This window comes from Eumetopias jubatus, unplaced genomic scaffold (assembly GCF_037043125.1).
Source record: "Eumetopias jubatus isolate StellerSeaLion01/CBP00866 unplaced genomic scaffold, mEumJub1_p1.0 scaffold_10, whole genome shotgun sequence".
Classification (NCBI taxonomy): Eukaryota; Metazoa; Chordata; class Mammalia; order Carnivora; family Otariidae; genus Eumetopias; species Eumetopias jubatus.
Window position 1 is genome coordinate 102,350,314 of NW_028274816.1, and position 23,653 is coordinate 102,373,966.

Sequence of the window (23,653 nt, forward strand, 5' to 3'; positions counted from 1 at the left end):
GGAAGAGGACTGGGCGCGAGGCTCCGCCCCTCGATGGGACAGTCTGGAGAGGCAGCCAGTGAACCCTCATCAGCGGGTGGGCGTTTCCCTCAGGGGCGGAGCTTCGAGGGAGCGAGAGGCGTGGCTTGGCTGTCAGGTCCCTTCGCCTTTTGTTCGGTTACTGAGTTGCTGCTTTGGCCAGAGTCCGGAGCAGCCGCCGCCCGAGCGCGCCCAGCTCAGTTCGCTGCCCGCGCCGGCTCCCAGCCCGGCCCGACCCCTACACCCAGCCCGGCCAGGCTCCACAAGCAGGTGCGGACGATCGGGGCAGGGATCGCTGGGGCGAGGGAAGGGCGGCGAGCGGCCGAGAGGCCGATCCCCGTCGTCTCCGGGCAGGTGAGGGAGCGAGCCAGGGAGCGCCACCCTGCACCGGCGGCAGGGGGCGCGCTGGGGTCCTTGGGCGCGGCGACTCAGGGGGAGCGAGGTTCCGGCCTTGTGCGCTGGGGGCTGCGCGAGCTGGAAATCAGAGAAGGGCGGGGAGGGATGAGGGCAGGTGCCTCTGGGGTCGCGCCTGACCTGCGGCCGGTGGAGCTCGCCCGATGCCGCGTCCCCGACTCTCGCCCTGACTCTTGTTGAGGGAGACTTTGCCTGGCTCCTCTCTGCGTCCCAGGGCTCACTCTGTAGTCAGGAATGTACAGTTCGGGAAACTTGCTGCCGCTGGTGACTTTGGGGCCACCCTCACCCCACCTCACGCGTCATCTTCGCTTTCCCTCCCTCTCTACTCCCCCAGGCTTGGGTGGGGCCCTATTGTCTGCGCCCGGCTTGCCCGACCGTGGGGGCCGAGCGCACATTTTTTCAGCGTCGCGGGCCCCACCTGCGGAGCAGGTGAGCACTCGGAGTGCAGAGGCCCAGCCCTCCAGCGCCCCGGCCTCGTAGGTACTGTACTTGCGGCGCCTCCCTCCGCCCCGGTGGGTGCCGGGCTAGGGCTCCGCCATCGGAGGTGGGATGGGATGACAGCGGGACTGGCGCAGGGCCCGGCTGCGCGCCCAGCTGGTGTCTGGCACCCGTGGCTCGGACTGGGGTCTGAGCGGAGGGGTAGTGCCTGGTTGGAGAATTCCTTGGCCCAGTTTCCAGTAGCTGCTGCTTCCAGAACGTCGGCAGGGGAACAGGACTACTCTTCTCCTCTAACCTCTTACTGTCGAAAAAATCACCCCAAACAAACTTTCTAGGAGGAAGTATTCACGGCAGCTTTCTCTGCGGGTTTAACTGACTCCTTGCCCAAGGGTTTTCCCCCCAGGCTTAGGGGGTCCGTCTTGGGACAAAGCCCCCTCCCCCAGTCGGCCCGGCTGAGCCAGGGCCAGTGCCTGCGCTCTGACCCTATCCTCCCTGCCCCCACCTCCATCCTGTTTGCTGGGCCCCTGGGGCCCGAGGTCGGGGCAGGGGTGGGGGGGTGGGCCAAAGGGGAAGCAGCTTCTTCCTTCTCTTCCTGCCTCCGGGGACCACCACACCCCCTCGCTTGAGGCCTGCGCCAGTGGCTCTCTCCCAAGCTTTGCCCCCTCCCCAGGAATGGGGGTGGGGCGGCCAAACTGATGAGGGTGGGGGGAGCGATTGTTCTGGCCTTCCCCCCCCGCCCCATCCCCCACCTTATATAGCTGGCTGGTCTTTGAGGCCGGAGAGTGTGGAGCTTGGGGTTTGGTTTCCATTTGATTTCTGGGTTTGAAGGTGCGTTCCTCCTGGAGGCTGTTGCAGTCTGTCTCCCGGCCACCCCTTTCTGAGAGCTGGGTGGGGTGAGTGGAACAGGCTGTGCGGCAGAAGGTTTCAGGAGAGCTGCGTGAGGGCTCCCTTCACCCCAATTTCCTGAGAGCCCCTTCCCTGGGCAGAGCTGGAGATCACCAGGCTCTCAGCACTGGTTTTTAAAAATCTGAAGTGTGGTCTTTCTGCGGGGATTTGGACGCCAGCCTCCTTGGGGACCGGAGGGGAAATGTAAGAGCCGGGCTCTCCCTCAGTCCGGGGGTGAGGGGAGTATGGAGGGAATCAGGGTTGCTTGGCCTGACTCAGTTGGGAAGACCCTACCACCTCTTTCCGGGTTGAAGTTGGGGGAGTGGGCAGGGGTCAGACCCATCCCCATGGAGTGCCCTGAGTTAGGGGGAGGCTGAGGAGGGAACCCCATCCTTCTTTTCTAATGGGTAGTGTACCTCTGGGGAGCCAAATGTTATGGAATTTGGGCAAAAATAACCTGTTTTCCTTCTTCTGTGTGCCAAAGTGGAGGAGGGGAAGGCATTGTAATTACATTGGTTAAATGATTAGTTTAGCTAATCTGGTCTGTGACTGATCAAAAGATAATACTGAGGAAGTCTTGCTAGGAGGTGCCTGGTGGCAACTGGTGGTTCTCGGACTGGAGGTAGAAGGGGGAAAGGTAGGATCCAATGAGTCATTTCTTGCAAGATCAAGCACCAGCTTGGGTGACAGGAGCTCTCTCCACCCTGCCCCACCCCCATTCCCTCTGGAACCTCTGTTCTGGCTGCCAGCACTGAGGCTCCCCGCTGAGGCTCCCCGCTGGAGGCTTGAGGGGCAGGTCCCGATGAGGGGTTGGGGAGAAGATCCGCCTGAGAATGAGACGGGGTGATCGGACTGTCAGTGGAAGGGCGGTGGGCCAGTTCTGAGCACAGTGAAGTGGGCGTGGACTGAGCTGGGTTTGAATCTCGGCTCTGCCACTCATTACCTGTGTGGCCTTGGTCAGGTCCCTTCGTTTCTCTGAGCCTCAGTGACCTCTGCAAAATGGGAGTAATACCCACGACCCAATAAGTACTTGACAAATGGTAACTAAAAATGCACGCGAGGACTTTACAGATACCAGCACTTTTCTTTGAGTGTTCTCACTTATTCCTGACGACAGTCCCTAGAGGCAGGTATCATTATCCTGTTTGGCAGAGGAGGAAACTGAAACTCAGGGGAGTTAAGTAACTTGCCCAAAGATGCACATCGAGACCCAAGCAGGGTCAAGACTAGCCTTTGGGTCCTCTGGTTCCAAGCCCAGAGCCCATCCTGCTGTATCATGTATGACCCCACTGCAGCTCTGGGAAGAACCTGCTACTGCTCTTTGAGAGCCTCTGCTTGGGAGTTTGGGGAGAGGAGAATTCTAAATGACCCAGCCAGGTTTGTGTGGGTGGTGAAGGTGGGGGCAGGTTGGTCAGGAGGGGGTGACTCATGTCCTAGCCTCCAGCCCTCTGAAACTTCCATGGCTTGGTTTTTAGTTCCTGGGGGAGGGGGCCATCTCCCCAAGGCCAGGGGCAGTGGCCATGTGTGGAGGAGGCTGGTAGGGCAGAGGAGGGCAGGGGTCAAAGCTGCTGCTGCCTCCTGGCTTGCCCCGGGCCAGATCCTGGGATGTTCTGGGCTTGTCCCTATATAGGGAGTAGGGCTTCCTACTTTGCCTGGGGCTGGGGCTGTGCCAACATAAAGGGGAGCCTGGTCCCTGGGGAGGAGAGAGAAATGAGAGTCAGATTTAGGACTGGGCCACTGGGCTGTAGGATTGTGCCAGTCAGTACTGCCTGGCTGCTCTGGGGCCAAGAGCTGGCTGTCCTCTGCTTGGGAGCCCGGGAGCCCGGAAGACTGGGAGCCCGGGAGCCCGGGAGCCTGGGAGGGTCTTTCTGGTGATGGGGTGCGGTCAGCCAGAGCCTTGGTCCCTGAGGGAGGGGCTGGTGTCACTGCCCTCTCAGACCTGTCTGGCTCTGGCACCTCTGCCAGCCGGGCACCTGACACCAGATGGGTCTGGGAAATGGGGCCTCTCTCTGTGTGGGTGCAGCCTGGGCACTGAGCCTGTCAGCACTGGGCTTTTGGATCCCTTGAGGTCAAGAGGGGCCCCGGGCATGGGGATTATTGATCCTGGAGAAGAGAAGGCTGAGGGGACTTGATGTGACAGAGAAGGAAAGAGAATGATCTCAGTCCTGACTGATGCTATAAAGAGGGTGCTGGGCTTGTGGTTTTCCATCACCCTTGGGGATGCAAGAGCCATGGGGACTGATGCTCTTAGGGAAGGAATGGAGGCTAGACAGGAGGAAGGACTTCCTGTCTGTTAGAGATGAGCTCTTGCATTGCTGAGTAAGAGGGAGAGATGGAAGGTCAGAGGTGACTCTTCTCTGAAGCGGAGGAAGCAGGGGTCTGTCTGCGGGAGCTGGAGGAGGGCCATTGTGCCCAGGAGAGAGGGCAGGCAGGAGTCAGTACCTTTGGAGCCAGTCTGAGGTCTGTTGGGGTCCCTGGGGTAACTCGCAGGGTGGTGTCTTCTGGGAGAAGAGAGTCCTTGGCAGTAAGAGGGACAGGTATCCGTGAGCCGGCTGGCCCAGTGACCCCTGTGAAGAGAAAGAGAGGTGTGGCTGGGGCAGGCCACCCAGCTTTGTGTCCCTGCAAGTGACATTTTGAGGCCTCTCTCCCGGGACATGGTTGAATCTGATGGTGGTCTGGGGGCATGGACTGCCCCAATTTCTAGCAACTTCCTTGGCCAGGCCTGAAGAGAAAGCTCTTTGCTCAGCCTCCTGGCACCTTAGCCTTTGGGGGCCCTCAGGACAAGAAGCTCTGCTCTCTGTGACCTGCAGAGTATGGGTTCACAGGTCTGCTTTCCTTCCCACTGTAGGGACACTGGGCTGAGTGTCTGGGACAGGCAGAGTTGGGATGGGGCTGGGCAATCAGTATGCTTATTTGGGGGTGCTGAGGAGGCTGGACTCTGTGACACCTTCTCCCTCTTGATTGAAAAAGTAACATCTGATCATTGTAAAAAATAACTGGAAAGTTTAGGAAAGTTTAGGAAAGTTTACAAGAGAAAAAAAAAATCATCCATAATCCCACCACTAACATTTCTTTCCCTCTCTTTTCTTGTTTGTTTGTTTGTTTGTTTTTAAAGATTTTATTTATTTGACAGAGAGAGACACAGCGAGAGAGGGAACACAAGCAGGGGGAGTGGGAGAGGGAGAAGCAGGCCTTCCCGCGGGGCAGGGAGCCCGATGCGGGGCTCGATCCCAGGACCCTGGGACCATGACCTGAGCCGAAGGCAGGCGCTTTACGACTGAGCCACCCAGGCGCCCCTCTTTTCTTGTTTCTTAGCCTCTATCTTGATGATCTCACGCTCTGTATACGATAACAAATTTTAACCAAACCTTTATGCAAATCCTAGTTTTCTTCAGCAAATGCAGAACAAGGAACTCAGGGTTGGTTCTTCCCTGTGCTTCCGGGAGAGGGTCAGGCAGATTGCTGCAGAATGAAACCCTGGGGCATCACCCCCTAAGGAGAGGATGCCAGCTGGGGTCAGGGCTGCCCAGCCCCCCTGCAAGCCCTGGTGTGTGAGGCCTCACTGACAAAGTCAACCCTTTGCTGTTTCTTGAGGCTGGGTGCGGTGTGTTTCCATTCTCAGAAGCCCTGGTTTGGGGTGATCCGCCAGTTTGGGTTTTTGCCCACAAAGGGTCACCAGCAGAGACAGGAGCTCCAGCTGGAGTCCTCTGCAGGGGAGCCGGGAGGTCCTCAGGGTCGAGCCACCTGGCCCTGCATTTCCCTCTCTTCCAAGTCCCCTTCATTTTCCCACCCTGGTTTGTTTGCTTTGGGAAGGAGCCCAGAAGGAGGAAAACAAACAGCAGCTGGGACGGCCTGACCTGAGCCTCCCCCACCCCCAGTGAGTCCTGGGCCGCAGCTTGGGCTGTCCTCCAGACCGGCCCGGAAGTGAGGGTTTTCCTCTGGAAGCATCCAGGAGGATGGGCTCCTCTGTCTTCTCCTGTCCCCAGGGCCCTGGCCATATGTGGCGCCCATTTCGGTCTCTGCCTGCTCGGAATGACCATTCTGAAAGGAGAGACTACAGAATCTGTCAAGGAACCTCTCGTCTGTGGGGTGTTTGCTGCTGGGGCCACCAGTCTGAGGGGAGAGGCCTAGCTGGGAAGCCCCAGCCTGATGGGGGAGACGAGGCTCTCAAGGGAAGCAGTCACATCTGTCTCTACTTTTCTAGGGTCTGTTTCTGTCTGTTCTTGGGAGCGCTGGCCAAAGCTCTGCTGGAGTCAGAGGCAGTGGGGAAGGGTGGGGGCTGGTGACCCTGCTCAGCCCGGCCTCTCTCCTGGGACTGCTATGTGGGGAATGTCCCGGCCTGACTGGCCTGGCCACCCCTGGATGCAGGAAGCTGCTCATGTGACTGGGGAGAGAGGAGAGAGCAGAGGGCAGTGGGCAGAGCAGTGTCTCCCCTCCTGGACCGGACATAACTCCTCCTCCCCAGCCACACCCTACCCCACTCCTGGGGCTCGGGCCTGGGGCTGGGAGGCAGACACCCTCACTGGTCCTGGGCCCCAAAAAGCAGGCCGGCTGCTGGCCCCCTTGCCAGGGCCGACTCTGCTGGCCTCCTCCTCTGCCATGCCTTGGCTTGGCTAATAGAAGAAAGCTGGCCTGGGCCTTTACTGTGGACAGAGGGCTTCCGCGGTCACGGCTGTGTGAGATCCACGAACCACACGTGGTCTCAAGAAAGGAGAGCTTGATCATCTCTACTTTGCAGATGAGGAACATGAGGCTTAAGGAAATCGGGTGACTTGCCCGAGAGCACATAGCCAGTGAGTGGCGGGGCTGGAAGGATCCCCTCTCCTGACTCCCAGGCTCTCCTGCCCTGCCCACAGGCCCCCTCCTCTGTCACTGAGCCCGTGTCACTGAGCGTGTGCACGGCTGCTGGCCTCTGGCCCAAGGAACTTCTGGAGGGCCCTGCCTGCTCTTCTAGCTCCCTCATGCAGTGTGTCTAAGCCTCCTTCCAGCAGGCCTCCTGGGCGGCCGATTCCGGCCCTTGTTTCTAGGTGTTTTACTGACCCTGTTTTACTGACGGCGGTGCTGGTGGGGGCAGGGGCCTGCGGTAGGTTGGTGGCAGGATGTTTTTGTTTTTGTTTATTTAGTTTTCCAAAAACATTTTATTTTTAAGCAATGGCTACACCCATCGTGGGGTTAGAAGCTACAACCCCGGTGTCAAGAGTTGCTCACTCCTCCGACTGAGCCGGCCAGCCCCCCCCCGCCCCCGTGGCAGTTATTTTGAGTGTCAGGACTGGACCACACTGTCCCTGGGCCGTCTTGGACTTAGAGTACCCAGGGGGCAGCCTGCTGAGGTGGCCACACCGGGGAGGAAGCAGGAATGAAGGGGAGGGTGTGTCCAAAGCTCGCCTGCACACTCCTACCCAGTGTGGACCTCTGTGGGCAGGCTCCTTGGCGCGCCTTCTCTGGGGCCCGGGCTCCTCTTCCTGTCGCCGGTGCTGTCCCCACCCCATGCTGTGATCTTGGAGCTGGCTTCGGCCGCCTGTGTTGCCCACAGTAGAGCATGCTGCTAAACAAAGGCCTCCCGTGTCTGGCTCTGCCCGGCTCTGGCCGGAGCGCGTGGGCAGGGCCCGTCCCTGTCTCGCCCGCTTCCACCCTGGCTCTGTCCGGGGGGCGTTGTGGCAGGTCCCGTGCCGGGTCCAGGGTGGAGAGGCGCGAGACCAAGCTGGGTGCGGCCCCCTCTACCCTGGGAACTGCCCACACAGCACTTTTGTTTTTTGGTGATAGAATTCCCCTGGTTCTCCTGGGAGCTGGTGAGGAGGAAGGTGGGGCGGCCTGTCAGTCCTGCCTGAGGTCTGACTCCTAGCCTTCTTCCTGTAGGAGGAGCTCACCCCGGAATCCTTTCCTCGAGAAGCGTTCTGGTGTGTGTCCTCTTTGAACTGTGTGCGGTCCCTGCCCTGGCCCACCCTCCACCTTCTCTTGTCTGTCTTGGGAAGCCTGAGTCTTAGATACCAACGTTCCTCTGAGATCAGCTGGGCCGCTCTTTCTGTGGATGAAGCACAGAGGGCAAGTAATCGTCTAAGGACACCAGTAAGCTTGTGGCAGAGCTGGGACCAGGACCAGGGCCTGGGACGCCTGATTTCGTAGCCGGTGCTCTGCCTCCAGCTGTGAGTCCCCTTGGCCTCCCCAGCCTCTCCGCCTGCTCGCAAGGGGCTCCGCTCTACCCACGCCCCAGCCACCCGCTCGCCTTGACCGCAGGGCGTCCCCTGTTAGGAGCCAAGGGAGCAGCCCTTTTTAGCGGGCTGGACGCCGGTGTGCAGCGAGGCCGACCCTATCTGAGCAGAGCGCTGCCCTGTTCTCAGGGTGGTGTCTCAAGTCTTCTCAACTGGAAATTGGGCCGGATAAATGCCCGCCAGGGTGGCTTTGAGGGAAGCGTGAGATTCATTTGACAGTAAAAGCAGCTGAGTGTCCCTTCCCCCATGGATCCTTTGACCTCCCTGTGGCTTCTGTCTTGCCCTGGGCAGCCGCCAGCCCTCAGCTTCTCTTGGCTCCAGGCCTGGGGCTGGCGGGGGTGGGGTGGGCGGTAGAGGGGTGGGCGGTGGGGGGTTGGTGAGGGGCCTGCTGGGAAAATGCCCCTCCTGTGGCCAGCCTTGACCTCGGTGGTCCCCGTGGATATGGGGCTGGCAAGTGGTGGTGATGGGGGGTGATCTCTAAGGTTCAGAGTGAGACCTGCGCCCCTCTGGCTGGGCTGAGAAGCCCCAGGGGTAGGCGGCGGTCTCTGCTGGGGAGGGGCTCTTCCTGGCTCAGATGGAGTGTTCTTATGATCGGGGCTGGACATTGCCAGTTTGTCCTGAGCAGATCTGACTATAAGGCTCAGCGCCCAGATGTGGGCTCCGCCCTCTGCCTGGCCTAGCGGCATTTACAGGGTCAGGGCAGCTGTCTGTCCTGCTGGGGTTTTACCTCCCTTCGGCAGCACTGGGATGTCCAAGGCCTCCTCCCCGGGCTTTTCTCCTCCCCCGGGGCGGCTCTGTGACAGGCTCTCTTCGCCAAACTTCTCTCTTCTTTCTCTCTCCCACCTCCAGTGTGTGGTTAGGGCGGGGGCGGGGGGCTCCTCCTGAAATAGCCAGTGCCTGGGAAGCAGCTGGGTGCAGCTGGTGGCACCCAGCCTGCTGTCTGGTGCGTTCTGGGCCTGCTTCTGTTTATCAGCTCGAAACTCTGAGTCACTTGGGGTGAAGGGAGGAGAGGAAGGAGGCGGCTGGGAGCCAGTCTGGCTCCTGCCTCTGCCTGTTCAGGTGCGCTCACAGGCAGGGAAGGAGCCCGTGTCACCATAAAAGGCAGGGAGGCCTGAGGATCATTCATCCTCCTCCTTGAGGGTGGCCCTGGAAGACATACCCGGCTGATCTTTGTTCCTGGGGTGGGGCCAGCCTGAGCCAGCTGAACCACCCTGGGCCTTACCCACTTCCCCGTCACGATGGGGACAATAGGTTTGAGGGGCTGCGTCGCGTCCACCTTTGTGGGTGGACCGGCCTGTGGTCTGTTTGCTGTGTGAGGCCACACTGCGTGTGCAGAGGCCACAGACTGGGGTGTCCCTCACGCCTCTGCCTGGTCCCAGCTCTGCCATTTCTCTGCTGTGCCACCCCCCCTGGTGGAGCCTCAGTTTCCCTGTCCGTAAAGGGGGGAGCACCCGCTTGTGCGGATGACGGCGTTCATGAACGCTCTGGCATGGGGCAGGCCCTCCCTGGAGCACAGCTTCCCTTGCCTCTCCTCCCAGGGGCTGGACTCTGGAGGTCAGCTCCCGAGACAGGGAAGCCCAACAGACCAAGTGAGAATTCACCAGGGGTCCACAGTAGGGCCCAGCAATTCATGAACCTCAAGTGCCCCCAAGTCTCTGCAGGGGGAGGAAGGGGTACCTGAATAGCAGTGACACCCCTCCCGAGGCCTGCCCCACCCCTTATCTCTAGTCTGGGTTCTAGGAGGACAGGAAGTGAGAAAACCCCTCCGAGGGAGAGACAGTGTTGCTACATGGCCACGGCCACGTCCATGGCTGTGGCCACCAACACTGAGCACCTACTATGTGCCTGGCACATGGGTCTTTTACAAATCCAGCCTTCACGACAGCCTGCGAGGGATGTGGTGTTACCCCATTTTGCAGATGAGGGTTGGGCTCTACGGAGAGGTGAATTGGCCCAGTAGTATGTGGCTGATACTGGAACTGGTCATTGGGGCTCAGAATTCTGGAAAAGGCTTCTAGGAGCTGGGGTGCTGGGGAGACAGGGATCTCAGGGCTTAGGCCTCTGGGGTCACTTGTGATCCTCGCCCCATCTTCAGGAAAGATCCTGAGATCCTGGAGTCTCCAAGGGAGCCTTTGACGGCTCCCAGCAGCCTCCAGGGCTCTCCAGAGAAACCTGTCAGACTGCCTCCCTGCCCCGCCCAGTTTCCTGTCCAATGCTTGGGGTGTAGGTACCTCACCAGAGACTTTCCCAGAGAGCCCCATGCATGGGGGTGGGTCTGCAGGACCCCAGAAGCTGCTGGAGGTCCGGAGTGCCTTTTGCTCCGGGAGTGTTGGGCGGGGACAGCAAGGTGAGTGAGCCCAGGGCTGGGTTGGGGGCATCTGGTTCTTTACTGCCGCACTGCCCATAGGGCTCGCTCCCCCCTGGGCTGGAGGTTAGGGATCTAAGCCCAGGACTCACACTTGGGTATTCCATTGTGGGCAGTCCCTCCCTGGGCCTGGGGATGGGCTGAAGCTGGGGGCTGGGCCAGATCATGGGATGCCTCCCCGGAGCCAGCTGATTTCCTGTCCCTCCTTTGTGTCCCCAGCAGCCGCCATGGAAGTGATGAACCTGATCGAACAACCCATCAAGGTGACTGAGTGGCAGCAGACGTACACCTATGACTCTGGCATCCACTCGGGTGCCAACACCTGTGTGCCCTCGGTCAGTAGCAAGGGCGTCATGGAAGAGGATGAGGCCTGTGGGCGCCAGTACACACTGAAGAAGACCACCACCTACACCCAGGTGCCCCAGAGCCAAGGTCAGGATCCCCGGGGACTCTTGCATGGAAACTGTTCCACGGAAGTACTTCAGCAAAAAGCCAGCCTCGGCCCTGTCGGGGCAGAGGGAGGCCGACTTTAGGGGGCTCCTGTCTGAGGGAGGAGGCGCAGCTACTTCAGGGTGCCCCCATCTGAGAGGGCGGTGGATTCCTCTTCCTTGAACCTCCCGTATGGAGGGGAAGCAGAGACCCTTCCTGCCAGTCTAAAGTCATGGTCCTGGTCCTCGATGAACTTATAATATAATGTTGAGGCATCACTATTGCCCTCAGGGGACCCACAGGGACTATCAGGGAAGATGGTCCTTTTGCTCCAGGAGCCTCAAATTTGATGGGGAGGCAGGGCTCCCCGATGGGGGTAGGAGGAGACCTACAGATAACCTGAGGCCGGGTGGTGGCTTGAGGCCCCAGCTGCTGGCCCCTGGCCCTGGGGCTTCCAGCGGGGGCCCTGGCCTCTCTGGGGGGGAGAGGAATATGTGGGCCCTAGACCACTGTCCATAGGTGCCTCCAGGGTGCCACGCATTGAGCCGGGTGAGCTGTGAGTGCTGGGACAGGTACGGGGTGGGCTGGGACAGGTGCAGGCCCTGCGGAGCTCAGCCTCAGCGCCCGGGGCTCTCCTCCCTGACAGCAGGCAAGGGCCCCTTGGCGGGCCTGTCATTGTGTTGGTAGCTCAAAGCCCAGCATTTAGGTGGGAAAGATCTGTGGGTGTCTCCTCCTTCCCAACTAATTGGAGGGTGGAACTTCTGCCTCTCTGTGTGTCTGTCCCCCAGGGCATCGGGATGCCTGGGAAGCTTGGGCACCTATATGTGGGACTCTGGACCCACCCAGGGGGTGGAACCCGGAGTCTGAGCTGAGAACCCACCTCCTGCTTTCTGAAACCCACACTCCCGCCTTTCTCTCTGATCTGCTGTATGATACTGGGTGGCCCTCTGGGCCTCTATTTGCTTGCCTGTGTAATGGGAGAGTTGCCTCCTTTGGAGATGATGAGGATATAATTAGAATCGTGAGATTTCAGAGTTGAAAGGAGACCTAGGTTGTCTCCTGCTACCTCAACCTGGTTGTTAAGGGAGAGGTGTAGGGTTGGGGTTTGGGCTCTGGAGTCAGGCTGTCTGAGTTCAGACCCCAGCTTGGGCTCCTAGAATCTCTCCATGCCTCAGTTACCCCATCTGTAAAATGGAGATAATAATAGTACTTACCGGGTTATTATGAGATAAATGAGAAAATATAAGAAAAGCATTTAATTCACTGCTAAGCATATAGTAAGTACTCAAAAAATGTTAACTATTCCCATGAATAGTAACATTCACTAACACTTTTGTAGAGATGTGTGTACTACTACATCCTTTTTTTCAGAGCAATTTACAACTAGTATTTAATTCCCATAAGAATTCCCTGTGATGGACAGAACAGGTGGGGCCCCATTTTACAGCTGACGTAACTGAGGCGGTGGTGACCTCCCCTGGTCAGAGGCAGAACCGCGTGAGGGGTGTCGCTGGGGCCTTGGTCGGGGTGGCAGCTAGCCCCGAGAACCCACGTGGGCTGTCTACAAGGCCTGCCCTGCTCCCCAGTGTACCTCCCCATGCACCTCCTGTGGCTCAGTCCCTGCCCGTTGCCCCCCACCCCCAGGTGACCTGGAGTACCAGATGTCCACGACGGCCAGAGCCAAGCGGGTGCGGGAGGCCATGTGTCCTGGTGTGACAGGGGAAGACAGCTCACTGCTGCTGGCCACCCAGGTGGAGGGCCAGAGCACCAACCTGCAGCGGCTGGCCGAGCCGTCCCAGCTGCTCAAGTCAGCCATCGTGCATCTCATCAACTACCAGGATGACGCCGAGCTGGCCACCCGGGCCCTGCCTGAACTCACCAAACTGCTCAACGATGAGGACCCGGTCCGGGAGGGGTCTGGCCAGGGTGGGGGCGGGGCAGAGAGGGGACAGGTCAGGTGTCTATAGGGGACCCCCTACCCCGGGCCGCATCAGCGGGGCAGAGTTTGAGCTGGGTCCCTCTGAATCCTCTGGACGGGCTCACCGGGCCCCTCTATCTCACAGTGGCAGCTGGCCCGGCCCATCTGCTCACTTTTTCCCATCCCTCCCCCTCCCCCTCAGGTGGTAGTGACCAAGGCAGCCATGATTGTGAACCAGCTGTCCAAGAAAGAGGCGTCGCGGCGGGCGCTGATGGGCTCGCCCCAGCTGGTGGCGGCCGTGGTGCGCACCATGCAGAACACCAGTGACCTGGACACGGCCCGCTGCACCACCAGCATCCTGCACAACCTCTCCCACCACCGCGAGGGGCTGCTTGCCATCTTCAAGTCAGGCGGCATCCCTGCCCTGGTCCGCATGCTCAGGTACCCACCCCTACTCACTGTAGGATCCTGGGGATACCCCTCCCTTGGGCTTCCATACAACATTTATCAAGGACCTACTGTGTGCCAGGTGCAGCCCCATGCCCAGTCCTGGGGCTCAGCTTCTCACGGCCTAGCAGGGGAGACGGCATGTAAGAAACTAGCAGGTTAGTCCCCAGGATCCGGTATAGGCTAGGGAGTGGTCTGCCCAAGATTGCTCAGAGCTCTGTGCACTCTAATAGCAGGGTGCCAACGGATGAGTGGGGCTTGGCCCGGGTAGATGAAGGGAAGAGTATCCCAGGCAGAGGGAACAGCAGAGAGAGTTCCTTGCCTCCCGTATCTTTCCCAGCTTGCGAGGCTCATCGGTCTTTCTCCTTATATCCATGCCAGGCTGTGAGTTCCTTGAGGTTGGAGATACCCTGATCCCCTCACAGGACCGCTCTAGCACATGGCCTCCCATGTGGTAGTTCCTTAGTAGACCTACTGTGCGCTCAGTCCTGGGCTCAGGGGGAGTCGTGGTCCTGGCAGAGAGAGGAGTGGTGCGCACTGTGCACTCGGGGCCGAGCGGGGCCGGGCTCAAGGGACGATGATGTTTTCGTCAAGGGCTGTTTCCACAGGGGTGTTGGTATGGGGAAGGCTTCCTGGTGGCGGGGGCTAGCCCACATTCACGCCAGGCCCTTGGGACCCGACTCACATTAACACCCTGCCCATCGTCCCAGCTCCCCTGTGGAGTCGGTCCTGTTCTATGCCATCACCACGCTGCACAACCTGCTGCTCTACCAGGAGGGCGCCAAGATGGCGGTGCGCCTGGCAGATGGGCTGCAGAAGATGGTGCCCCTGCTCAACAAGAACAACCCCAAGTTCCTGGCCATCACCACTGACTGCCTGCAGCTCCTGGCTTACGGCAACCAGGAGAGCAAGGTGGGCTGTGCGCCGCCCCCAGCCCAGCCCCGCAGTCCTCCGGAGCATCACCTTCTGTCCAGCTGCAGCTTCCGGCCACTTTTTAGGTTACCTCCTTACCCTTTTTAGGTTAAATGTATGAGTGTATGCAGCTGTACATCTTTCATCATATACCTGAATATTTTGAGGAAAAGGAAAAGGAAAAAATGTCACCATCCTCACACAACCACCGCTATCTCCATATGCTTCCTGCAGGGCCGTCCTCTGGGCGTATTTGTATGTGGTTGTAGCCTTGGCAAATGTACAACTTTGCATCTGTTTTCTGTGTGTTTCTTTTAAAGATTTTATTTATTATTTGAGAGAGAGAGTGAGTGAGAGAGAGCACACAAGAAGGGTCAGAGGCAGAGGGAGAAGCAGACTCCCCGCTGAGCAGGGAGCCCGATGCAGGGCTCGATCCCAGGACCCTGGGATCATGACCTGAGCTGAAGGCAGAGGCTCAGCCTACTGAGCCACCCAGGTGCCCCTGTTTTCTATGTATTTAACATTTTTTTTCCTGTATCTTGAGAATCACCCTCTATCGTGGCAAATAGCATTTCATGAAGTGGGGGCCCCAGACGTTATTCTTAGGGAGGGCATTTAGATGGCTTTTGATTTTCTACCTTTATAAACAGTGCTGTAATGAGCATCTTTGGGCACATAGCTTTTCCCAAAGCGTGGACAATTTTTTTCATCAGTGGGGCTAAGGGTTTTTAATATTTCTGGGCTTTTACCCAGATTGCCAAATGCCTTCCAGAAGGATTGTATCACTTACAGCGTTGGTAGTGATGGTGTCTGTTAGTACAGTTTTACCTCATCCTTGTCAGCATTGTGTATTATCCTTTTTTCAAAAATTTTGGCATTTTTAGTTGTCACAAAAGCTATTCAGGTTTTCGCTGAAGTTCAGTAGTGACAGCTCTGTCGCCCCTCTCGTTTCCTTGTTCCTTGTCATACTTCCTGTCTGTCTCACATTCGTTCTCCACCGTCTCCCCCTCAGCTCATCATCCTGGCCAACGGAGGGCCCCAGGCCCTCGTGCAGATCATGCGTAACTACAGTTATGAGAAGCTGCTCTGGACCACCAGCCGTGTGCTCAAAGTGCTGTCCGTGTGTCCCAGCAATAAGCCTGCCATTGTGGAGGCTGGTGAGTATGGCCTGCAAGGATGGCCCATGTGGCCAGGATGGCTGGGGTGGGGGCCTTGTCCAGCAGCCAGGCTTGGGGTGCCGTGCTCCCTGTGGCCGACGTGCTCCCTGTCCCTTGCCCCAGGTGGGATGCAGGCCTTGGGCAAACACCTGACAAGCAACAGCCCCCGCCTCGTACAGAACTGCCTCTGGACCCTGCGCAACCTATCGGACGTGGCCACCAAACAGGTGAGGGAGGCGTTTGGGCCTGGGTCCACCTCTCCAGCCACCTCATCCTCCCCTCTTGCCGCACGCAGGCTCCTGTCTGCAACTCTGACCTTAGGAGCCGTGGGGGGCCTGAGGCCAATACATCTTGCCCCGTTGTGGCTGAGGCTGGAAATACCCTGAAATCCCTCCGTCCTTTAGCTTAAGGCTCTAATGGCTGTTAAGGATTCAGGAAGGGGAATAGAAGAAGGGGCTGATGTTCCTAAGCTGGACTTCAGGTGGTCCCTGGGGAACAGTTTTGACCTAGATCCTGCGGCGAGCAGCAGTAATGTACCAGGAGATAGCTTGGGGGCTCTGGTGACTAAACACACAGTTTAAGGAAAAATGCAGTTTTAGGACAAGACTCCTGGTCCCTCCTTCCAACCTCCGACTACCATTCCTAAGAGGCCCCCTGCACCCCATCAACAGGCTGTTTATTCAGCCCCGGCCATGTGCTGGACCCTGCTAGGCACTTGTGGACATTGGCTCGCTTACCCCTTTCAACAGCTAGAGGTGGAATAGGGGACCAGGTGGTTAGATGAAGAAACGGGGGCCCAGGGGATTATGTAATGGCCCTTGGTCACAGCTAGTAAATGGCAGAGCTGGGACTCAGCAGTGTCATCCCAGAGCCTGGAGTCTTCCTGTTCTACCACAAGGCTCCTGGGGCTCCCCCTGGGAGAAGTGGGGCTTCTGGGTCAGTGATGTTCCCTGAAACTGGATTTGGCCTGGGGACCACTGAGAGGGCAGCACGAAGGCCCAGAAAGGTGAGAAGCCAGGAAGAGCAGGCCAGCTGGGCCACGGAAGCACGTGGCCTCAACAATTTCCTCCCGGCCCTGTCTGGGTCTGAGGACGCAGAGGGGCAGGGGGTGGGAGGGAAGAGCACAAGCTTAGAGGCAGGCCTGGGTTCCGAGCCGGCGCACTGGCTGTGGGTGTGTGGGCAAGCCGCTCTGAGCGGCAGTTGCCCGGTGGGATAGCAGCACGGGCGTGGAGGCTCCGAGGCATGCGGGCAGGGCCCATTGACTGTTAGCTGAGTGGGCTTCAGACCCTGTCAGGCCATCTCCCCCCCCCCCCCCACCAGACAGATTTGGGAAGACTCCTGGGAGCAGGGAATCTCCCTCACTCCCCGCTGCCTCCCCCACAACCCACAGGAGGGCCTGGAGAGTGTGCTGAAGATTCTGGTGAACCAGCTGAGTGTGGACGACGTCAATGTCCTCACCTGTGCCACGGGCACTCTGTCCAACCTGACGTGCAACAACAGCAAGAACAAGACGCTGGTGACCCAGAACAGCGGCGTGGAGGCTCTCATCCACGCCATCCTGCGTGCCGGCGACAAGGATGACATCACGGAGCCTGCTGTCTGTGCCCTGCGCCACCTGACCAGCCGCCACCCCGAGGCTGAGATGGCCCAGAACTCCGTGCGCCTCAACTATGGCATTCCGGCCATTGTCAAGCTGCTCAACCAGCCCAACCAGTGGCCGCTGGTCAAGGTGTGGACTGTGGCCGCAGGAGGGTTTCGGCAAGGGGAAGGCACTCCCTGCGGGCGGGATTAGGAGCTGTATGGCCACAGGCAGAGCTGCTGTGACAGAGAGGCCCTGAGTCCCGCAGGCTGGGCTCGAGCCGCTGCATTTCTAACAGGTTCCAAGGCGATGTGGCTGGTCTGTGGGACACATCACTTCCGCTCACATTTGGGTCTTGGTCACATTGCCACATCTGGTTACAAGGAGGCTAGCAAAGTGTCCTGTGTCAGAAGGCCATGCGTCCCGCTACAGCTCAGGGGGGATGCTAACAAAACAAAAAATAGAAAGTGTTCTGGGGGGACATTTAATGTCTGCCATATGGAGTTAAGGGTTTAAAGGGGGCTGCCTGGGTCGAGGAGAGCCCACTGGCGGGGCTCCCGTTGGTGAGATTTTACACAGTTGAACAGTACAGATAAGAATGGCTCTAAGGAATTCTACATTGAATTTTTTAAAATCCATAGTGAGAAAACAAAACTATGTGGACCCTCCTTGAGGCTGGTCCCTACTGCAAGCCCGAGGTGCGGGGAGGGTTTGACCTAGCAGCTAAGTGACAAGTGACCATGGCAGGTCGTCTGCCTTGTGCTCATGTCCCCATCTCTTATGATTTTTGTCCCCGCCTTCCTGGCTTCTTGTTTTGAGGGTCAGGTGAGATGACAGCTTGCTTTGCAAGAGCCTGAGGGACCCTGGGAGGCCAGAGTGGCCCCTGGGAGATGGGGTGCCCTGGAGAGGAGGCTTCTTCCCAGAGCTGCCTTGCTGGGGATTGATTGTAATATGAGTATCACCAAAGCAGGAAGCTTTGGGGTCGGCCATAGCAAGGACTCCCTGATAATCAGGGTTTAGGAATTATCAGAAAAGCAGATAAGACTCTGGTGTCTGGGCAGGGAGGAGGTTGTTAAGAGAAAAGACGGGTTGGGGCAGGGCATGGGGCTGGTAGAATGTTCTGGAATGGGATATCATTTTAGCAGGGGCTGTTAGAGTTGGACATGAGGACCCACGGATCCTATGGAGTAAGGGACATGGGCTGGGAGTGGTCTCATGGTCTGGAGATCTTCCAGCATGTCTGTGTCTGGCCTGGGGGACGGAGAGATGACAAGGGAAGGAGGAGATGTTGCTGGGAAGTTGGGATTCTTCAGATGCCCACGAAATGTCCCTGTTGTCGTCCTTTTTCTTATCAGGCAACCATCGGCCTGGTCAGGAATCTGGCCCTGTGCCCAGCAAACCATGCCCCACTGCAGGAGGCGGCGGTTATCCCCCGCCTTGTGCAGTTGCTGGTCAAAGCTCACCAGGATGCCCAGCGCCATGCGGCTGCAGGCACACAGCAGCCCTACACGGTGAGCGAGGCCTCCCTGGGGCTCAGGGTTGTCCTGTTTGTGCATGTGTGCGTGCGCGTGTGTGTAAGCGGGGAGGCAAGTTGTCACGGAGGCGAACTCTGAGGACCCGTGAGGTTTGTCAGATTGTCATGCTGGGGGTGTGTGGCCAGGTCCAAGGGCCACTGGTTGCCACGTCCCCAATGCCTCGTCTTGTGCAGGACGGTGTGAGGATGGAGGAGATTGTGGAGGGCTGCACCGGAGCCCTGCACATCCTCGCCCGGGATCCCATGAACCGCATGGAGATCTTCCGACTCAACACCATCCCCCTGTTTGTACAGGTGAGTCTGGGGCAGGTGGACAGGAGAGGACCCTCCAACCCCTGCTCATCCGCATTACTGAAAGGGGAAGCTTGGCAGCCATGGGTTTGGTGGGTCTGGGCCACGCAGCAAAAGGTATTTGGAGGAGTGTGGAGAAAAGTGGCCACACCAGGAGTGACCACTTAGCAAATCCCTGCATGGGAATGGCTTTCCATTCAAAACCAAGGAAAGCGGGGAGCCTGGGTGATTGAGTCAGTTAAGCGTCTGCCTTCGGCTCAGGTCATGATCCAGGGGTCCTGGGATCGAGCCCCATGTCGGGCTCCCTGCTCAGTGGGGAGCCTGCTTCTCCCTCTCCTCCCTGTTCATGCTATCTCTGTCTCTCTCTCAAACAAAATCTTAAAAGAAATTAAAAAAAAAAAATCAAGGAAAGAGATCACAAATAAGAAAAATATCTCCAGATTCAACCACATAAACATTAAAATCATCTGTACATCAGAAACAGCCTAGGGGCGCCTGGGTGGCTCAGTCGTTGGGCGTCTGCCTTCGGCTCAGGTCATGATCCCAGGGTCCTGGGATCGAGTCCCTGCATCGGGCTCCCTGCTCAGCGGGAAGCCTGCCTCTCCCTCTCCCACTCCCCCTGCTTGTGTTCCCTCTCTCGCTGTGTCTCTCTCTGTCAAGTAAATAAATAAAATTTTAAAAGAAAAACAAAACAACAGCCTAAAAAGCATGAAAAAGTCAGTAGCAAACTGGGAACATGTTTGCCAAGTATCACAATAGACAAGAGTTTAATATCCTTCATATGAAAGAGCTCACTAAGGCTAGACCCCAGTGGGTAGATGGGCAGAGGCAGAAGCAATCCTCAGGTCGCTCATAAACAAGCAGTGCTCAACCCCAGAAGTTTAAAGGAATGAAGCCGACGCTCCCAGTGAGATCCCACTCTCCACTATCAAATTAGGGAGAAAAGGGGGGGCGGCGGGTAGTGCCCTGGGCTGGCAAAGATGTGATGAAATGGCCCCAGAAGGCGATTCTGCCATCTGTATGGAGAGCCTTGGAGATATTCATATCCAGGGCGCCTGGGTGGCACCTCTGACTCTTGATTTTGGCTCAGGTCATGATCTCAGGGTCGTGGGATGGAGCCCTGCATCGGGCTCCACGCAAGTCTGGGACTTTTTCCTTGTGACATCGTTTTAACATAATTTAAAACATGGCAAAAATTTATACCTACAGTCAACAATCACAATGCTATTTACAATAATTGAAAACAAAATGAGTGGCCAATGATAAGGGAGTGGTTAAAAAAAAAGAATGATCTGTTATATCATATGACTGCATACCGTGAAGTTGAAGAAATTTTTGCTTTTGAAATTTTTTCCCTTTAAGTACTAGAGTTCAGAGCAAGGGATCGTTGGTGCCATTGTGACCTCCGGTTGTGACCCATGAGGGTTTTTTGTTTGTTTTTGTTGTTGTTATTGTTTGGCTTTTTAGTACTCTCTTTTTACCAGTATGGACTCATAGATTTCTAGGATAAATTTTTTAATAATGTAGGAAAATGCCTTATGTTACAGTATTAGGTTAAAAAAAAGAAAAGCAGGAATCAAAATATCAAAATATATGCTACAGGTCACCCAGCTGGTTCTGTTGACGGAGTGTGTGACTCTTGATCTTGGGGTTGTGAGTTTGAGTCCCATGTTGGATGTACAGAGTACTTAAAAATAAAATCTTTTTTGTTGGTTTGGGTTTTTTTTTTAAAGATATATTTATTTATCTGAGAGAGAGAAGGAGAGAGCGTACGCGTTTGCTGGTGAGCACGTGGGGGGAGGGGCAGAGAGAGTCTTAAGCAGGCACCGCGCTGAGGGCAGAGCCCACTGCGGGCTCGACCTCACAACCCCGAGATCGTGACCTGAGCCAAAACCAAGAGTCAGATGCTCAACCGTCTGTGCCACGCCAGCGCCTCTGCTTAAAAATAAAATCTTAAAAAAAAAAAAATGCTTAAAAAAAAAAAAGCAAGAATCAAAATTTATATAGATGGGTGTAAAACAGGACTATGATAAAAACGTGATGAAGACTTGCCAGAGGCCGTAGGTGGGTACGGAGTAGTGGCTGGTTTTCTCTCCTTTTCTTTATACTTCCCTTAGACTTTTCCACACTTTCTGGTAGGAGCCTTGTGTTAAATCCGGAAAAGGGAGGTGGAGATGGACAGGGCTGGGTGGCGGGCTGCCCTCCTGCCCTACATGTCCCCCACCTGCACTCCTTGCCCACCCCATGCGCCCTCCCCCCAGCTCCTGTACTCGTCAGTGGAGAACATCCAGCGTGTGGCCGCTGGGGTCCTGTGTGAGCTGGCCCAGGATAAGGAGGCCGCTGATGCCATTGATGCTGAGGGTGCCTCGGCCCCACTGATGGAGCTCCTGCACTCCCACAACGAGGGCACCGGTGAGGGGCTGCGCTCTGCGCGAGGGGGTGGCAGAGGAGGGTGGGGTCTTGGTCCTCCAGCCTGGGTGGAGGCAGGCGCCTGGACTGGTTTTTCCTCTTCTCTCTGTTCAGCCACCTACGCTGCTGCTGTCTTGTTCCGCATCTCCGAGGACAAGAACCCAGATTACCGTAAGCGCGTGTCTGTGGAGCTCACCAACTCCCTCTTCAAGCATGACCCCGCTGCCTGGGAGGCCGTGAGTATCCTGGGCTGGACTGCAGTGTATGGTTGTGCAAATTGCACACTGCACAAGGACAGCACTTTTAAGGGGGCTCCTACTACACTATCAACTTTGTAGATTTTTATTTTATAACTGGATCATTGATGACAATTTCTAGCAGATGGAAGTAGTAGGTTAAACTATCTGTTTTTGACCTGCCAGAGTGGCAATTTTATTTTGTCTGATCCTGGTGCGGGGGTGGGGGGCAGCTCCTGGTACCTGCTCTCAAGTCATCCCATGCACTGCTGTCCCCAGGGCTGCTCTAGTTCTGTGGGTGCCCCCAAGCATGAACGGTGGGACCTTCCACCCTAGGGGGGTGCCTGAGGAGAGGAGCCCATTGGGGCACTGTGTAACTCCATTTCATCCTCTGTTCCTTTGAGGGGTCATTGCTTTTCCGTGGCCCCCTTTCTAGCAGCCTCTCTAGCTGCCCACCCCCCAGCCCAGAGCCTACCTTTTCCACCCTTCTCCCCTCCCCCAATGTTTCTCTGTGTCTTTCCTTAGGCCCAGAGCATGATCCCCATCAATGAACCCTATGCAGATGGTAAGTGTGTGCAGAGTTCCTCAGGGACCACCGAGTGCCTAAGGTGTGGGGTCTCTGTGGATGTGAGCGAAGGAGAAGCATTGTGTCTCCGAGGCCAAAGACCCATGGCAGCCACTGTGTAGTATCCACACATATTCCTGTCTAGGCCCCCTGATGTGGGAGTTTTGAAGAGGGGGTCAGGCCCATTGCAGATGGACCGAGGACTGTCTAGAAGGGTGGTCTGCAGACTGTAGAAGGTCCTCTTGCCTTCTCCTCCCCAGACATGGATGCCACCTACCGCCCCATGTACTCAAGCGATGCGCCCCTGGACCCCCTGGACATGCACATGGACATGGACGGGGACTATCCCATCGACACCTACAGCGATGGCCTGAGGCCCCCCTACCCCACGGCGGACCACATGCTGGCCTAGCCGGCTCCACTCCAGTAGGCGCCTTCCCGCTTCGCAGCCCTCCCTCATGCCCGCGGGCTGTTGAGACAGGCTTTTCCTCCCCTCTAGAACCTGCTTCTCACGGAGGCCCTGTCATGTTTCTTCTGAAACCCTGGCTCTTTTCGGGGGGGATCGAGTGTGGGGCCTTTTGCTGTTGAGCTTCCCCAAGGAAGGGGTGTGCCTTGGCCTGCCTTAGTCCCTTATCTTGCTGGGGGCAGGGAGTCCTGCCCCTCCTGTGGGTTGTGGGTAGGTGACAAGCTCCTAGGGGCCACAGGCCTGCCCTGATCCCTCTGTGTCTGCCTCACCCCCAGGTGCGGTTCCTCATCTGAGAGGCTCTCCGTGCAGGCGATGGGGCGAGACAGAAAAGTACCTGAGCCCAGCGGAGCAGGGCTGCGACTTCTCGCCGAACCCCACGCCTCCAGAGGTCCTCTGTAGGGTCTTTCTTGGGATGGTGATCTGCTCCTGCTTTTCTGTCTTGGGCTGTGGGTCCAGGGCCCAACACCCCCTCCCCACCTCTGTGGCCCCGGCACTAAAGCTTTAGACTCAACCACCTGCTCTCTTCCCCCACCGGCAATCAGCCCCCACCCCCACCCTGGCTGGCCTGAGTCCAGCGGCCTGGGCCCCACAGAGCTTTGATTCCTTCTCTGGACCTGATTGTCTCAGTGAACTCCAATCAACCAGCTGTTCCGAGCCCCTGGGGTGTCCAGGACCCAGATTCAAGGCCCAAAGCCCAGAATCCAAAGCTTATTTTGAAAAGTTCAGGGACGGACCACAGAGATGGGACAGAGATGCAGAGAGTGAGTCCTCCACTCCAGGACCCTCCTGCTCCTCTCTCCAGGACATTGACCCGGCTTTGGCCCCTTCCTGGGAGCTCTGGGGATGACGCCCTCACACCCGTCCCACCCACAACCGCCCTAGCTGACTCCTGAGAAGTGCTCTTGGCTGACCCCTCTGGTGTGCGGTGAGGGGCTTTCTCTTCCCCTTCCTGTTTCGAACCCACCACCACCTCCTGCACGTGGGTGTGGGGGGCTGGGGGAGGTCCCAGCAGAGAGTTTTATTATTCTGGCTTTATGTTTTTGGTTATTGGTTTTTTTTGTATAGACCAAAGCAAAGAAAATAAAACTAACACACAGATCTAATGGAGGCTGTGCGGTGGGGCGGGGAGGGGGGTGCTTAGGGGTGGGATGGGGAGTTGGGGGCTCCCTTAGCAGCCCGGTGCCTCCTTGGCTGGTTCTCACATGCACTCATGGCCACCTTGTGTGTAGCAAAGACACAGAGGGGAGTCAGGGAGAAAGGCGTGTTTAAGTATCTGGAGTAGATTTAATTCAGTGCACAAACATACTCACAGGCCTCCAGCTTGGAACCTTGGAACCCTAGGAGGAGGGAGGGGTGAAGAGATGGCTGGGCATTAGTCCCC

General features: G+C 57.4%; 1 protein-coding gene across 6 annotated transcripts; it reads left to right on the forward strand.

The window, feature by feature from the left end:
• Positions 1-157: 157 nt before the first annotated feature.
• Positions 158-23,375, forward strand: JUP (junction plakoglobin). 6 transcript variants are annotated; one of them, XM_028094036.2, is made up of 15 exons: positions 158-288; positions 10,549-10,761; positions 12,403-12,662; positions 12,879-13,117; positions 13,834-14,035; positions 15,048-15,192; positions 15,316-15,419; positions 16,583-16,921; positions 18,127-18,282; positions 18,480-18,599; positions 20,858-21,008; positions 21,120-21,241; positions 21,767-21,806; positions 22,067-22,232; positions 22,548-23,375. In XM_028094036.2, exons 2-14 carry the CDS (start codon positions 10,557-10,559, stop codon positions 22,216-22,218), a joined length of 2,235 nt encoding a protein of 744 aa, XP_027949837.1. In that variant the 5' UTR covers positions 158-288; positions 10,549-10,556; the 3' UTR covers positions 22,219-22,232; positions 22,548-23,375. The 6 variants fall into 6 exon arrangements, with proteins under 6 accessions (XP_027949837.1, XP_027949838.1, XP_027949841.1 ...); XM_028094037.2 differs by having other exon boundaries at positions 10,552-10,761; XM_028094040.2 differs by lacking the exon at positions 158-288 and adding an exon at positions 300-372.
• Positions 23,376-23,653: the final 278 nt, after the last annotated feature.